Below are 18,257 nucleotides of genomic sequence, written 5' to 3'. Positions count from 1 at the left end.
GCGATCCTTCCCGAGCCGCCCCTCCAGGCGGAGTCCGCGCCAGTCCTGACACCGGAGGAGGGTCCGAGGGCGGAGACTGCCCGGGAGGGAGAAGACCCTTGACCGGCCGTGCAGAAGCCTCCGAGGGAGGGTGGTGTCCACTCCCGGATTCAGAGTCCCGATGCCCAGCGCCAGCGCCAGCCGCAAGAGTCAGGAGAAGCCGCGGGAGATCATGGATGCGGCGGAAGTGGGTTTCCTCCGTCCCCGGGCCTGGGAGGGCAAACTGTGCCGGACCGCGCCCGCAGAGAGGGAGTGGGGTGAGCAGGGCCTGCCCTCGCGGTCTCGGCGCAGGCCGCGGGCCCGGGTCTGTGCTCCCGAAACCTCCGCGGGGCCTGCGCGCCTGTGGCTGGAGCAGCGTGGCGGGCCAGCAGCGGCCCGCTTTGCTCGCCGGGTCGCGTGGCCTGCGAGAACCGTCTCCTGGGTGGGGTGGGCGCGAGGCACCTACTGCCCCGGAAGTAGAAGCGGCGGGGTCAGGCTTAAAGCCTTGGTTAGGCACGTCCTGCACGCAATGCACATCCGAACCCAACCCCCACCCCTCCCCGGGAAAATTTTGGTAACACCGGTAACTGATCTCTTCTCAGCCCTAGTGTTCCCAGTGTTTTAGCAAGTAATCACAGTACTTTGCAAAGCCATCTACCTGCCAGTATGTTTAATGACCATTTTGAATATGACAGCTTTAAAGAACACATTTTTATTCTCATTCTGCTCCGTGATCCAGTGACGTACATAGCAAAGATTATAGAGACTGCCTTTGAGATGAACCCCTGACCCTTAAGTGCTTTACAGAAGCCGAAGTTTGAACCATTCCACAAGTTGTGTGCTATTGAGCGGAGGTCCTAGTTTATATATTGAGGAATTTTCTAAAGTTTGGTAAGCTATATAATCAATACGCCAACTCAGCATATTAAATGGAATAAAGGTTTCTGAAATATGAATAGTACTAAAAGTCCACACACCTGTTTCGTGAGTATAATTTGTTAGTACCCTGAACCTGAAGTCTCCCGTTTCCTATTCTTAACTTTGTGACCGGAAATTTGATGTTTTTGTATTGTCGTTTTGGGTAGCCCTTGTAAACTTTTTCTCAAGCTAGTTTTTAGAAACAGGAAGCTGGTGCATTCTTAGATGCTGTTTTACAAAAGGAATGTTGTAGTTAGTTTTTGTTCAGCATCTCAGATTTCTAAAAAGTGGACATGGCTTACCCAAAGCATTGATTCTCCAAAGCAATAGTTAATAAAATTGTAGTACTTTATCCTACTTCCTTCACAAGGAAATTTATATTCCTGCTGTGAAGTAGTTTGGTCACCCTTTTTCAAGAAAGTAGTTAAGGTGTGTTGTACATATGTGTAAGTTTTATCTTGAGAGTGCAGCTGCATTGATGATTTCCAAAACAAACCAGAAACAAGGTGCTTTTTATTTCTGTAGATATGTCTGTAAATGGGTGACAGATTACCATTGAACGATAAATTGCCATATTTAAAAACTGCTGACTGGATTAATGAAATGAACCTGAAAAATAAATTCATTACAGTATGGTTATTTGTGTTTATGTGTTTAAATAACAAGTCATAATTCAAGAAACTTTTTTTGTAGGATTATGCTAAGGAGAGATATGGAATATCTTCAATGATACAATCACAAGAAAAACCAGGTTAGTAGCTATATGATTATAGAAACTTCCTTTTCTAATGCCAGGAATGCTCTTCATGAAGTTCTAAGTAGGCCTGGCATAAGTAAAGGTATAATTTTGAAAAGCTTAAATGACATTCATAGCTAGGTTTAGGTCTTGATCTAAAAAAGAAAAAAAACAAGTTGTTGAATATTTTAAATGACAGTTTTTTAAAATTACCTAAATAAGTAAGATTTAACTCGTCTTAGTGAATAAGAGTGGTCAGTAACGCCTTTCATCACAGGCAGCTCTTTTGCATGCTTTCAGGAAGCCATCTGTTACCCATCTTCCCAACTTTATTTCTCTCTTTTAGCTATTAGGTATTTATTTTTGCACATGTATTATTATTGCTTAGGATATAAACTGATATATCAGAGAATATATACAATATATACATTTATATTTAATGCTCTTTTTACTTATTGCCTGTCGCGTTTTGTTTATCAGCTTTTTATTAGTACATATTTGCTGTACATAATGATCACATTCATCATAGGGAATCTGTACCTGCACATAATTTATCTTAATTCTTCCTTTTTTCCCATTTCCCTCCCCTCCCTTCAACCCTTCTTCCCGTTTGTTTACAGAAGCTTTTTCATTTTTCCTTTCCATTCTCTTTTATGAATCCCTTTTCCCTCCCCCTGTCCCCTCCATTGTTCCCTTTCCCACTGGAACACGTTCTTCCTACTTCCCTATATCTGTCCTCCATTTTGCTCCTTGTTTATCCTTTGGGTTTCTTACACAAGAGGAACAATGTGATATTTAAACTCGTGTTTCTGACTTATTTCACTTAAAAGTAAAATCTCAAGGTGCATCCATATACCTAAAAATGCCTCAAATTTATCCTCCTTTCTGGCAGAGTAGTACTGCATTGTACATAAAAACCACATTTTCTTTATCCATTCATGTGTTGATAGGCACCTGGGCTATTTCCAGGACTTAGCTGTGACAAATTGTGCTGCTATAAACATGGGTATGCATATATTGCTGTAGTATGTGATGTCTTTAACTCTTTTTTGGGAAGATACTAAGAAGGGAATAGCTGGGTCAAATGGAACCTCTCATTTCAGTTTTTTTGGGGACTCTCCACACTGATTTCCATACTAGTTGCACCAATTTACACTGCTGCCAACAGTGAAGAAGAGTTCCTTTTTCTCCACAGCCTCACCAGCGCTTGCTATTGGTTGATTTCTTAATGATAGCCATTCATTTTGAAGTGAGATGAAATCTCAGCATTATTTTGTTTGCATCTCTTGAATGACCAGTGATGTTGAACATTTTTTTCATATATTTATTTGCTGTTTGTATTTCTTCATCTGAGAAGTATCTATTTATTTGAGAAGCCCATTTTTGGATTGGGTTCTTTATATATTCTCGATACTAGTCCTTTATCTGAGGAATAGCTGGTGAAAATCTTTTCCCATTCTGTGAGTTGTCTCTTCACCCTGTTGGTAGTTTCTTTTGCTATGCAAAATCTTTTTAATTTGATGTGATCTCAGTTGTTGATTCTTTGTAATATTTCCTGTGTGGTTGGGGTTTTGTTCATAAAGTCTGCCTACACTATGTCTTCAAGAGTTTTACCTGTTCTATCTTCCAGCAGATTATTTCTGCTTTTATATTTAGGTCTTTGATCCATTTTGATTTTACTTTAGTGCACAGTAAAAGATAAGGTTCTAAGTTCAATTTACAGCATGTGGAAGTCAGTTTTCCCAGCACCATTTATTAAAAAGGCTGTCTTTCTTCCAGTGAAGGTATTTGGCCCCTTTGTCAAAGAGAAGGTAGCTGAGTGTGTTCGGAGTTGTTTCTGCATCTTCTGTTCCATTAATCTTTAGATCTGTTTTTTTGCCAGTACTGTGCTGTTTTTATCATTGTGATCTGTGATATGCCTGCCTTGCCCTTATTGCCCAAAATTGCTTTTGCTATTCTAGGTCTCTCCTGGTTCAATATGAATTTTAGGGTTGTTTTCTCTAGTTCTGTAAGGTATGCTATTCGTATTTAAATTGGGGTTGCATTAAATCTGTGTAACAGTTTTGAAAGTACAGCTATTTTTGGTACATTGGTTCTCCTTATCCAAGTACAAGACATATCTTCCCATTTTCTCATATTCTCTTCAGTGTCCTTTTTCAGAGTATTATAGTTTTGAATGTAAAGGTCTTTTACTTCCTTTGTTAGATTGATTTTAAGTATTTCATTTTTCTTGATGCTATTGTGAAAGCTGGTGTTTTGTTAATTCCTCTCTCAGTCAGTTTGTTATTTGTGGACAGGAATGCTATTGATTTTAAGTGTTGACTTTGTATCCTGCTATGCTACCTAATTTGGTTATAAATTCTAGAAGTCTTTTGGTGGAGTTTTTGGGGTCTTCTATGTAAAATACGTCATCGGCAAATAATGATAATTGAACTTCTTTTCCTGTCCATTTCCCTTTTATTTCTTTCACTTGTCTAATTGCTCTGGTCAGTATTTCCAGAACATTGAACAAGAATAGTGATAGTGGGCATCTTTGTCTTGTTCTGATTTTAGAATGAAAGCTTTTAGTTTTTGACCATTTAGTATGATGTTGGCTCTTGGTTTGTCATAGGTACCTTTTATCAGATTGAAATAAAGAACTTTTATTCCAATTTTCCTTAGGGATTTTATCATGAATGGGTGTTGGACTTTGTCAAATGCTTTTTCTGTATCTCCTAAAATGATCATGTGGTTTTTATCCTTGGTTCTGTTGATGTGGTATATTACATTTCTTTGTTTCCATATGTTAACACATTTCTGCATCTCTGGGAATGAGTCCTACTTGGTATATCTTTTTGCTGATTTGGTGCATTCTATTGTTGGCTATTATTTATTAAACTCTTGTTCTGCTTGACTCTTTCCCAACATTCATTTTTTTTTTTTAATTTTTTTTTTAAATTTTTGAGACAGGATCTCACTATGCAGTTCAGGCTGGCCTTGAGCTCACTTTTAGCCCAGGCTGGTCTTGCACTTGCAATGATCCTCCTGTCTCAGCCTCCCAAGTGCTGGGATTACAGGAGTGCACCACCTCGCCCAGCTCCCAACATTCATTTTCTCATTTAATCCTTACAAAATCCTTAAAAGCTCTTAACAAACCAAAGTTGAGAAATAAGAAACTTGCCTCACACTGCCAAGAATCTGCCAGGCCTAGGATGAGAACCCAGGCCATCTGACCGAGAGCCTTTGACCTTCTGTCCTCATTAGCTCCTTTGGTAGTGCTATAATTTGAGTATTAGCACCTCTGCAAAAATCTTAATACTTTGCTCAAAATAGTTTCCGTTCCCATCGGCTTACATTTTTCCCAATTCCTTTACTGTAAGGCTAGTATTACCAGATTTTGGAGTGCTAGAGTCTCCTTCTAGAGGTGATTTTTAGATTCTTTCTGTCCCGAGCAAAACATTGATCCAGCACAAATGGTGATAAAGTTTTACATTTATGAATGGTAGGAAAAAGCAAACTCTGCAGATGTGAGTTTCGGCCAAATAAAGGTAGGAAAAAGTACACTATAGGGGATAGATTGGGCTATCGTGAAGGGACACAATAGCAAGAGCTCAATTGTGGCTCTCTTTTTTTCATATTTCCTATGCTGGTACCAGGTCTGGGACCATCCTATCAAAAACCTGCTTAAGATCTCATGAGAAGTCCACAAGCAGGGTTTTGGGAGCTGTTCTGCACATATGTCCTGGGATTTTCTAATGAACAGGTTACACCTACTTCCCTAGCTAGTCTCTCACACCCTCCCGGGATTTTGTAATTAATAGGTCATACCTACTCTCCCAGCTAGTTTTAGCCTGCCCTAGCCTTCTCCCTTACTAGTAAGTTGAAAAATGATCCTAATCATCACTCTTAGCCCACTCTTTCAGATTAATGGTACTTTGTTTAGGTTTAAATTTTGATTGCTTAGTCAGTAAGCCAGATGTTTTTCAGTCTCAGGGTTTTCAAATCTTCATTTTCAAATATTATGATGCTTTGTCTCACTTTTCTCTTTCACTGTTTTGAGTTTACACAGTAGACTTGGAAGTTGGCTTGAGTTTTAAAGTCTGTTGGCAATGCTTAGCGGAAATCCTTTTATGATGCCTGGTAGCTTTGAAATTCCTATTTCGTTTTCTTTGCTTTTGGTGATGAAGACTGTGATAAAATGTGCACTGAAGGTGACAGAGAAAAAAGTACTATCAAATTGAGAATTACTTAAGTTTTCACGCTTTCAGGAACAAAACATTGTTAAGTTTCGAATTTAAAAATTGCTTTACTGTTTATTGCAGATCGAGTTTTGGCTTTGGTTAAAGACTTGACAGTACAAAAAGCTGATGAAGTTGTTTGGGTGCGTGCAAGAGTTCATACAAGCAGAGCTAAAGGTAAAGTTGATTTAATGATTATAGGCCTTCTGCATGATAAGAACACTGAGTTTTTTATCTTTTATCTTTTTAACAGTGTTTTAAGTTGTTCACACACCAAAGTAAATCTATAAAAACAAAACAGAAACATGCAGCTTTTCTTTCTTAAATCACTGTGAAGTATTATTTCATGGTTAGTTAGTTTCAGGTTCCTGTAAGACAATCTTAAAAATAATGTTACCCTAATGGCTTCGATAAAATCTAAGGCTTAAAGATACTTTTTAGTGTTTCTCAAACATTTAACTATTGCAAAGAATATGTTTGAAAAGGTTCTTGTATGCTAAGACATTTCTATTTGTAATTGTGGGGAGAGAAGTACAAGAGAATCAGGTTGAGTCTGGGCTGTTCAGCACAGTAGCCAGTGCCCACATGTAGCTATTTAAATTTAAAGCCAGAAATTCAGTCACACTAGCTCTATTTTGAGTGCTTGATAACCACATGTGGCACTGCCTCCCCTTTTGGACAACACAAATACAGAACATTTTCCACACTGTAGAAAATTTTTTCCAACTATGCTAAGAGTTTAGCATTAACAACAACAGGAACATTAGCGTGGCTGCAGCAAACCATAGTTTCTTATGCACTGTCTGAAAATATTAATGACATTTATATTGGTTTATAGTTGTATTATTTTTTGTATACTTTTGACATTTGATTGTCTCTATAAATATTTAAAGTAGGCGGAACAAACATTACTTTTATACATGAGGAGACTGAGATTCACAGTCCTAAAGCTACTTGCCCAAAGTCTCCTACTAATTCATGATACAGGAACAAAATCCTGAAATTCTGTAAAACACTGTATCTTTAGTAGAGTTCTATCTTCTATAATACTGTGTAGAATACATCCCATTTACACCATTTTTATTGTGTTTTAAAATATTGCTATTATAGAATTAATGTATGTCCATTATTTTGTTTGTTTAAATTTAAAACTTAATTTTTTTATTTTCAAGTCTCTTTAGTAGTACATTTTTGTAGTACATAATGCTCACACTCCTTGTGGGGAGTTGGTGTGTGTACATAACACATCTTAATTCTTTGGTTTTTTCTATCCATTTTCCCTCCTCCCTCCTCCCTCCCTACTCCATCTTGTGGTCCTCTTCCCATATGGAAAAAATCTTTTATTTTGCTCTTTATGTTTATTTTCAGTTTCTTCTGTAAGAGAAACCATGCAATATTTAAGTTATTGTGTCTTGATTTATTTCACTTAACATTATGGTTTCAGGGTACATTAATTTTCCCACAAATGACTCAAGTTTATCCTTCTTTAGTAGAGCACTTCTCCATTGTGTATGAATATCACATTTTCTTTATACATTCATCTGTTGATGGACATATGCTGCTTCCAAGATTTTGCTATTGTGAATTGTGCTGCTAGAAACATGAGAATGCACATATTACTGTAATATGATATCTTTAACTCTTTCAGGGAGATATCTAGAAGGAGAATAGCTGGGTCAAATGGAATGCCTGTTTTTTGAGGAATCTCCATACTGAGTGATTTCCATAGTGGTTGTCCTAGTTTACATTCCTACCAACAGTATAGAGAGTTTCTTTTTCTCCCTGTTTCCTCAGCAACATTTCTGTTATCTGATTTCTTGACGATAGCCATTGTTTCTGGAGTAAGAGAATCTCAGTGTTGTTTTAATTTGTGTTTCTTTTATGGCTAGAAATGCTGAACATTTTTTCATGTATTTATTGGCCATTTGTATTTCTTTTCTGAGAAGTATTTGTTCATTTCAGTTGCCCATTTTTTGATTGGGTTTTTTTGTGGGGGGGCTGTATTTTTTGAGTTCTTAGCTTTCAGTGATACAAATAGCCCACTGTGGCGCATGTGTCATATGTTCGCCACCAGTGGTCTAGATATTAGTCCTCTGTCTGAGGAATAGCTGGCAAAAACTTTTTCCCATTCTATAGGTTGTCTCTTCTATTGGTTGTGTCCTTGCTGTACAGAAACTTTTTTAATTAGATATGATCCCATGTTGATTCTTGGTGTTATTTCTTGCATACTTAAGGTTCTGTTCAGAAAGCCTTGGGCTATACCTCTATCTTCAAGAGTTTTGCCTGTTTTGTCTCCCACCATATTGTTTCTGTTTTAATATGTAGATCTCTGATTCATTTTGATTTTAGTTTGGTTCATGGTAAGAGATAAGGGTCTAGATTTAATCTTCTGTGTGTGAACAGCTGTTTTTCAAGCTCTATTTGTTAAAGAAGCTATCCTTTCTCTAGCATAAGTTTTTGACCTCTTTGTCAAAGATCAGGTAGCTGTGCCTCAAGTTCTGCATTCTCTGTTGTGCTCCATTGACCCACTTGTCTGTCTGTTTTTGTTTTGTTCTTCAGTACCGTGCTGTTTTATCCCTGTAGCTTTGTAGTATAACTTGAAGTCTGGACTGTGATGCCTCCTGTCATACTTCTGTTGGCCCAGATGGTTTTGCTATGCTAAGTCTCTTGTGGATCCATATGAATTTTAGAACTGTTTTATCTAGTTCTGTTGTTGGTATTTTGATTGGGATTGAATATGTATATCAGTTTTGTTAAATATGTATATCAGTTTTGGAAGTATGATCATTTTAACTATATAGTATTTATTCTACCTGTCCAGTAACAGTGTACCTTTCCATTTTCTGAGGTCCTCCTTGATCTCCTTTTTCAGTGTACTTTGGTTTACACTGTAGAGGTCTTTTACTTCCTTGGTTAGGTTAATTCCTAAGTATTTAATTCTTATTGATGCTATTGTCAAAGATGTTATTTACCTAATTTCTTTTTTAGTGAGTTTATTGTTGGTGTACAGAAAAGTTGTGATTTTTGTGTGTTGACTTTGCATCCTCTTATGCTACTGAATTTGATTTTAATTCTAGGAGTCTTGGTGGAATTTTTTAAGTCTTCTATGTAGAAGACATGTCATCTGCAAATAATGTTAATTTGATATCTTCTTTTTCTCTTTTTTTTTTTTCTGCCAGTACTAGGAATTGAACTCACAACCTTGTGCTTGCCAGGCAGGCACTGTACCACTGAGCTAAATCCCCAGCCCCTTCTTTTTCTATTATATCCCTGTTATTTTTTCTCTTGCCTGTTTGCTCTGATTAATATTTTGAGATGGACATCCTTGTCTTCCTAATTTTAGAGGGAAAGCTTTCAGGTTCTTCCTATTAAACAAGTTCCTGTAGGCTTGAACCACTAGTGGTACATGTATGCCTATCCCGGTGCTTTGTACCACTGGCAGTTCAGATGGATCACTTTTATCAGTCTTTTTACTAATAAAATTAATAAAAATGCTATAAATGGACCAAATCTAGTTACTTGAATTCAAATAATTACCCAAATCGAATAATTACCCAAATTGAATAATTAAAGCAGGACTGATGGGGGAATTCCATTTTATAAGCAAGAAATATGCTTCCTCATCCTACACCCAGTTACATTCATAACCTTCTATTGATAATTCTAACTAGAGATACAGGTGAGAATATGTATTTTTTGCTTTGTGGTTTTTTAAGAAGGGGGTTTAGATTCCTCTTAAGCTTTACTATACCAGGAGAAATTCCCAACAATATACCTGAAACTGCATTTTCCCCATATTACAAGATGTAACAGTCATATCACACAGTAAAGCTTGCAAGTGTTTTCAATTGTTTCAAATTATTCCAGTTCCCTTAAAAGTCCTGGAGAGAGTTCTGTCCAATGAGTGAGTCAGGAGGATGAAGGAACACTATTAGAGCAGAGAAAAACCTGAGACAACAAGAGACTTCAGGGACGAACTCAATCCAGGACTGAGAATGAGTGCACCAGGGAAGTGTCTGGAGGAGGTGATTCTGTACTTAAAGGAAGATAGAATTCAGTTTCCATTACTCATGGAAGATCAAATGCAACTGAGTTTTTGAATGTGTTTTCCATTGTGAGAGCCATTGTCAATTCAGGATCATTTCTGACAATTCTATGAAATATTTCAGTTCTGTACAAGTGCTATTCCACTTGGTACTATTCCTCACATGATGAAATCTTTTTCAAAATGACTTTTTCCTTGAAGAGTGAGTGATTACAGGAAAGTGTTATTATTGGTCCAGAGAGCACAAATTCTGCAGTCTGGTTTTTTTGTTTTGGTTTTGGTTTTGGTTTTGGCTTTTCTCTGGTTCCGGAAACCGAACTCACGACCTTGCGCTTGCCAGGCAGGCACTTTGCCGCTGAGCTAAATCCCCAGCCCCAATTCTGCAGTCTGAACTCATGAGTCAGAGTGGGAGAAGCACCATGAGCTATAGGCTTGGGATGCTGGCCCCTGGCTTAAGAAACATCAGTGGTCATTCTTGATACAAAAGCCCTCTCTAGTTATATTGCCTGCTTTGTGGAAGAAATATCCCCCTCTCCCAGCAAAACTCAGAGCAGCTTTGGAGTTCACAACAGCCATGGACTGTGCCACCATTTCTCTCTGAGTCTCTCATCCCTGGGCACTTACCTCTCTCCTGGGGAGCCAGGTTCCCTTTCTAGTAAGCCACAGACCACAAACCAAGTGTTCAGATTGTCTTGTTCTTTTGCCTGCGTTGTGCACTGACTTTCTAACTTCTGATATTTTCCTGTCAGTTCCTTCCCAGTTCCTTTTTTTTCCTTCACTTAGTTTTTTTTTTTTATTTTAAAGAGAGTATTAAAAAAAACAATAGCAAAATACCAGCATCACAAACATAACACAAAGCAAGAACATTAAAAGTGATACAGGGTTTCAAAACAAAATGATAGGAGTTAACAATAGTTGTTATATATTGTTATCTTCAACTAAGTTGCTCAGATTACCAGACATAAGAATGGAAGATTGTTCAAACCATTAAAGAGAATAAAAAATAATTAACCAGAGACAGTACAGAGTTTCACTAGACAAGATGGTAGGAATTCACCAATGGTTGTTCCATTGCATATTGTTGTCTTTAAATCAGTTGCTCAGGTTACCAGATATAAGCATGCAAGTTTTTATTTTCCAGTGTCTGAATTCTGGACTTCAGAGAGATTGAATTTTGCTGGGCATGGTGACACAGGCCTGTAATCCCAGCACTCAGGAGGCTGAGGCAGGAGGATCGTTGTGAGTTTGAGGCCAACCTGGGCTACAAAGTGAGCTCAAAGCCAGCCTGAACTGTATAGCAAGATCCTGTCTCAAAAAGACAAAAAAAGAAAACAAAACAAAGAGACTGAATTTTGCTACCAGTCATGCTGTTTTCCTTCTTCTGTATCTGTATATATCAAGATCACTGCTTAAAAAGACAATGCAAAAAATACCTCTCATTTTATTCCTTCCATGTCTTATAAGTAAGTGATATTTCCCCCATATTTGTAAGTGAGGACTTTTGAGTGAGATAGACTGACACCTAAACCACTGGTTATAATCTGTTACCTTAACGAATTGCCTAACCTTTCCAATCCTCAATTTCTTCTCCTACAGTAAGCATAGTTGCACTATGTTTATAAGTCCTCAATAACTAAATAAATGAGTATGGCTATTGGTCTGTATTCCGTTTCTGTCCAGGGTGACAGGTCCCGAGAATGAGGTGCCTTGGATGAAAAGAAAAGCAAGAGAAACAAGAAAAACAAGAGAGGCGTAATTCTGGGATCAGGGGTTGCAGCTTCTTGGACTGAAGCCCCAATTACCATTTTCAGTAACCTTTTATTGAGAAAGAACAAAGGAGACAGCATGGCAAATGGAAGGATATCAACAGGTTTAGCAAGGACAGCACAACTCAGTTACCACAGAAATAAGACTTGCCTTAGTTAGCCATCATGTTACCATTCCTTTGGGCATATCTCAGCAAAGCATCTAGTGTTGTCCCCCAGGCTTTCCACAGGGACACAGGTCCTGCAGTCATTTTCTTTCCATCGATGCTTTTGCTAGTATGGCTTGGTGAGGCCTGAGGTCATACTTTGAAAGAGTAACTAAAGAATGTCCTTCTCCACATATGATAGCTACTTATTTGCCTTCCCTTTTAGGTTTTTAAGTGCTTTATTTCCTGCAAAACACCTAATAATGAACCATAGTGAACCACAAGTAAATATATAAGTACTAAACTTATTTATTTGTTGTCTTCTGGATCTTACACTATTGTGTTGCTCACTGTAATTGAGAAGACCAAACATATTTTAAAAAACTGAAAGACAATTACAAAACCTCACTTTAGAGAAAAAACAGATTGTCTGCAAGTGGTTTTTTCCATTGGTGACAAACTGTTTTGTCTCCTAGTTCATGATACATTCCTAAAAATCTGAAACAAATCACAAGAATTTTATAGTTATGATCCAGGATGATACAGGAGAGAACATCTTGTCTGTGAATGTTATGTTAGACAGACCAAAGGATTTAAAGCTCTTTTAAAAGAATTTCCAGTGTAATTTTCCTGTTTTGTATATCATAAAATAAATCAGTAAATGATTCATAGGTAGTGAGAATTTTAGAGGAATTAAATGGAAATACATTACAACCTTGCGCTTGCCAGGCAGGCACTTATGCCTCTGAGCTATATCCTGGCCCACATTTATTTTCTTTCTTGCCTTCTTGCCTTCCTGCCTTCAAGGCAGGGTATCACTGTGTGGTCCAGGCTGGCCTTCAACTCCTGGTGATTTCCTGCCTCTGCCTCCAAAGTGCTGGAAGTGCTAGGAATACAGGTGTGTGCCACCATGCCTGGTCTGCATTCTCTTTTTTATTTTTTTAAATTTTTTTCTCTTTTTTCTTTTTTTTGGTACCAGGAGTCAAACTCTTGACCTGGCACTTGTCAGGCAGACACTGCGCCGCTGAGCTATATCCCCAGCCCTCTTTTTTAATTTAAAATTACCAGTACATATATTTTAAAATTCAAACAGTGCAAAAACTAAACCCTATGCTGGGCATAGTGGTGACCTCTGACCCCAAACTCTGGGAGGCTCAGGAAGGTGGGTCACAGTTTAAGCCCAAGCTGGGGGACGTAGTGAGACTGTTTTTCTAAAAATTGCTGTGGTTGAAGCTGTGTGCAAAGATCCTGGGTTCAGTCCTCATGAAAGAGAGGAGGAAGGGGGAAAGAAGACTCATTTGTTGTTCTACCCGCCATCGGATAAAAAAGTGTTAAAATTTGAAGTGATATTTAAGAATTGTTTTAAACTAACCTAATGCTTTTTTTGTTTTGTTTTTTTAAAAAATGAGTTTATACCAGTGTTTTGTGTAGTTCTACATCATCATTTACAGTATTTTTAATTTGTAAAATGGAAACATTGGTTCTGTTTCATTTACTATAAAAGTAGTAATAGTTCATTGTGAAACATATTAAATGACAGTGAGGTGCAGCCATTAAAATTCTTTGACTATAAAAAAAACAATGGGCAAAACCAACCTGGTTTCATCAGTAAATAAATTGAAAGTGAGAAGAGAACCTATGGATTAAAACAGACTTGAGACTTCTCAACTGATCGTATATTCAGATCTTGTTTAAATATAGTTTCAAAAAAACGACATTTGAGACTTCTCCAACTGTTTGCCTTTTTGAACATTTACTGGATTTTTAATGTTAAAGAATTAAATTTCAGTTAAGATAATAGTACTGAGGTAACTTATTTTTTCTAAAGACCTCTTGTAGAGATTCATACCAAAATATGTATAGATGTAACAGTATGACTGGGGCTTGTTTCAGAATAGTATAGGAATTCAGAGTTGGCTTGGGATAAAGCTGAAATAAGAATGATCATAAATTGGTAATTAGTAAAATACATGAAATTGTAGGGACATAGTGGTCTTATTCACAAATTGTGATTATTTTATCCTTGTCTTTCAGATGTTTTATCTCTTTTTTTCTTTTCTTGCAATAATTAGATTTTTCAGTACTACAGGGATTCCCATATTGAAGAATTTTTCAAGTAATGGAAATTTAAGCTTCTTACAGGTTACTTCAGAAATGTGAGGGGTCTTTATAAAATGTCATTAGAAAACAATACCAAGATAGAAAGTATAGATTAAAACTAATTTTCTTCTAGTCCAGGCTTTCTGTTTATCAGGTACAGATGTTGGGTTCAAGCAGACCTTTTTCCAGCAGTTTTTCCCTCAGAATATGTTCAGTGATGTATATAGACTCAGCCCTTATGTCTGTGAATTTTGCATCTGTGGATTCAGCCAAGTATAGATTTAAAATATTCAAGGAAAAATACTGCAACTGTACTGAACACTTACCTTTTGGTCATGAATCCCTAAGTCATACAGTATAAAAACTACTTACATAGCTTTTACCTTATGTTAGGTATTATACTTTAGAGGTGATTTAAAGTACACAGCACAGTGTATGTAGGTTATATGCAAATACGATATACCATTTTATGTAAGGGACTTGAGCATCTGTTAATTTTGGTGTCCATTGGGTTCCTGCAACTAAACCTTCATAGAGACAGAGAGACCATTCTATATAAAGATTTATTATATTATTCACTTAGCTTTTTCTGTTGAAATTTTCTATATAATAAATTTTCAAATGCAGTTATTTCTCACTTTGAGTTATATATTTACACATTTGCTTATTATAAAATATATTTGTAAACTCAAAGTCAATACTTGCTATGCTTTCCTGCACATTCTCAGACATGCCAGAAATACACATGTTCAGAGCAGCAAAAATGTGAGTTTCCCAGTGCACAGATTCCCAACCAAAGTCAAACTCGGTCATGCTCTTCCTTTGTGTTTCAACCCTCACACTGTAAACAAGTAAACACGTATGATTTCAAAATGTCCTAGGCACAGAAAAGCTGTGCTGTGCCTTCCAGAGAAAGCACTGGTGTGATTAGCCAACACTGTGTATTAAATAAAGTGTCTTTAAAAAGAAACATAAGAAGTTATGTATTGATCAGCTGATAAAATATTGTGACCGTAGGCACAGAGGAACCTAAGCCTATATTTCCTCTTGGAACAGGGATTCCGTATTTGCTACTTCATTACTGTGGCAGCTTTATAGAATATCACAAATGACAGTTAACTTTTTGCAATCATAGTGATTTATAAAAATGAATTTCTTATACATCATTTTGGGGTTTTTAGAATAAGCACAATTTACAAAAGATGCAAGTAGAGTTTTTTTTTTTTAATATAATGCTACTTTTCCTTTCAGTCTTACGGTTTTCAGCATTTTGTATCTGTAATCTGATTTTTATCATTTTATGCTGTTTTTAAGTTATAGTACAGTTTGAGCATTCCTGATCTGAAAATTTGAAATCTGAAATACTCTAAAACGTAAAACTGTTTGCACAGACTTGACACTACAAGTGGAAAATTCTATACCATAGAAATTTTTTCCTACAAAATTATTTAAAATGTTGTATAAAGTCATCATTCAGCTTACGTGTGTACTGTGTATATGAAACACAAGCATTTCTTTTTCTTTCTTTCTTTTTTGTCTTTTTTGAGACAGGGTCTCCCTATGCAATTCAGGCTGGCCTTGAACTTACTTTGTAGCCCAGACTGGCCTCGAACTCACAACGATCCTCCTGCTTCAACTTCCCGAGTGCTGGGATTACAGGTGTGTGCCACCATGCCTGGCACATTTCATTTTTCAACTTGAGTCCCATTTCAAGTTGTATAATTATTTACATGCAGATATTCAAACATTTGGGGGGGGAGATTGAAGTGCAAAACACTCCAGTTCCAAATATTTCAGATAAGGGACACTCAACCAGTACTTAGTTACCCATATAACACATTAAGTACTTTCATGTGAATTTTTCAACAAATACAGAAATAGTGATATTCCCTTTGTTCTTTTCTGCTGCTTGTCCCAGTCCTTGCATTCATTCTTGTTAATCGGTCCAGTACCTTTCCAAATCTTTGTTTTTAATGCAACATGGCTTGGTTTTGTTTTTGATGTGTGAGTTTTTACATTGCACTTTATATATTATTTCACAACTTTTAAAAAAATACTCAGTTAACAATGTTTGTGGGGAAATCCTTTCATGATACTAATTATACATCTGCATAGATGCATTTCTCCAAGATAGACATCTAGAAGTGAAACTGCTAGATTAAAGGATAGGTACATGCTTATTTAAAATTTCTAATTTCAGGTTATCGTCTAAGAAACTGTACTCGGTTGTGTTCCCACCGGTGTGTCACAGTACCCCTTTTTCCAGGGGCTCTTTGCCAGTAGCAATTGTCAGTGTTCTTTATTTCTGCAAATGCACATTATCTTTTAAAAAAATTAACCAAACATTCTGCTTTGAATTTACAGAAACCTAATTGCTATTATTCCTTTTTTCCTAAAGCTTACATAGGAAAAAATTATACCAATAAATATGACTTACTTGTAATCATTCATGTGCTGAATGAAACTGAAGAAGTTAGTAACACATCTAAAAGTTAGAAAGCTAGATTTGGAGAACCAACCCATGCTGGCAATTTTAAGTAGAGCAAAGCTCTGTGAAATCATGAATAAAGAAATAAAAGTGTCACAATTATAGTGTCAGAAGTATGACAGTCTTATTAAATTTAAAAAAGTCTATAACAAAAATCTGTTGTTCTTAAATTAAAAGCAGTATTTTAAACAATATTTTAAAATTTAAAACCAGATTTCTTACAATAGATTCATCCTTGAAGTGTTTTAGATAGAAGCAGGGAAAGATTTTTAATTTTAATGATATGCTTAAAATTAGTTTCTTTCAAGCGTAAAAGTTTATCAGCTTCAGTGTCCATATTGAGAGACTGCAATTGGAATGTCTGTAGTTTCTTTCAGACATGTAGTTTCTTTTATATAGTAGTATGTGAAAGTCATTGCCACAAATATCTTTTTATATTATTCCTCCTAAAAATTATATTATTAAATTATTTATAAATTATATTATAAATTATATTGAGTTTAAGATTTTTAATATAAAAGTTGTGAACTTTAATTTGTATTTATGTGATACCATTTCAGGGGAAGCAATAAATTAGAAGTACCTTAAAATACTTAAATCTTGCTTTATTCCCTAACTGATTTATGTAAATGACGTAGGAAAATATTAATGTTGACTATTAGGATGTCCACTGCCTACGTAGTGAACTCAGCAGCTTAACAAGCTAAAAGATACTGGGAAGAGACGAAAATGTACGAGCACCTCACATTTTCGATAACCTAGTTCTCCCATGAAGGATCACTTCACAGCCGAGTCATCACCGTAACAGAGATGATAGTAGACCTTTTGTCTTGGCTTCCTACAGTGTTCTTCAGCTCAAAAGTAAACTGTACTTCCCTCTGTAAAAGATGATTTTAAACTTTACATTATTCTAAAACACTACTCCTGTGTGAATTTAAGAAATAAACTACCTCTTCTAAAAACTTAAGCAAAATGCAACATAAATTTCAAGTGTTAGGAACTTAACAGTTAAATCCAGAAAATAGTACATTCGCTGACTTGTTTGGAGCATTGATTTCTTTTTTCCCTTTCTGTAAACTATTTTTGTGTTACAAGGTTGCAAGAAGAAAGATGAATAATATTTAACAGTTGACTTAATCTGTCCACTGAAGTTCCTATACTTAACACAGTAGAACTTTTTTTAAAGAGAAAATGATACAAAACTTCAAAACAAGATAGGAGAGTAACGATGATTAGTACATTGTTTATTGTTATCTTCACAGTAGTTGCTCAGAAACAGTAGAACTTTTTAGTGAACTGAGAAATATTCATTTCAGAAAATTAAAAAAACAATAAATGGATGTAAAAATTGCAGTAGTATGAAAAGATATAAAATAGAGGTCTCATAGCCTCCTCCCATCTCACCAAAATCTTCCCCCAAAATAACCACTGCTGTTTCTTATAATTCTTTCAGAAAAGAAATACGCATTTTCAAGCATGATCACATCCTTTGTTTTTAAATTTGTACAAAAAGTGTGCACACTATTCCTAGTGTGTGTGATAGTGGCTTGTAAAACATTGAACTAAACAAATCACTGACCACAACCAGAGAAAGAACAATTGTGTTTACTGCCATAACATACGACAAGAACTTGGTTTCAGAAATACTTGGCAGAGGTAGTTTAAGTTGACAGTTCTGTTTAACAGGAATCCAGTGCTGATTTTTTTGTTTTGAGTCTTGAAAATCCTTAAAAGTGGACCATTAAAGCTCCGAGATTTCAAAGTGCTTTAACACCAAAAGCTTGGAGACTATAGTATTGGAGTCACACATACTTCTTCTCTAC

The 18,257-nt window shown here is 36.3% G+C and overlaps 1 protein-coding gene across 1 annotated transcript in view; it reads left to right on the top strand.

Moving 5' to 3' along the window:
• Positions 1–13: 13 nt before the first annotated feature.
• Dars (aspartyl-tRNA synthetase) overlaps positions 14–18,257 on the top strand; it is a 77,161-nt gene continuing 58,917 nt past the window's right edge. Inside the window, exons 1-3 of the mRNA XM_013517491.1 lie at positions 14–226; positions 1,630–1,687; positions 5,974–6,066. Of these exons, the coding sequence (XP_013372945.1) occupies positions 161–226; positions 1,630–1,687; positions 5,974–6,066 (217 nt within the window). The 5' untranslated portion in view covers positions 14–160. The remainder of the gene's footprint in view (positions 227–1,629; positions 1,688–5,973; positions 6,067–18,257) is intronic.

This window comes from Chinchilla lanigera, unplaced genomic scaffold (genome assembly GCF_000276665.1).
Source record: "Chinchilla lanigera isolate Chin_1 unplaced genomic scaffold, ChiLan1.0 scaffold00039, whole genome shotgun sequence".
Lineage (NCBI taxonomy): Eukaryota > Metazoa > Chordata > Mammalia > Rodentia > Chinchillidae > Chinchilla > Chinchilla lanigera.
Note: the sequence above shows the minus strand (reverse complement) of the source record. Positions and strands in the feature narration are given on the sequence as shown.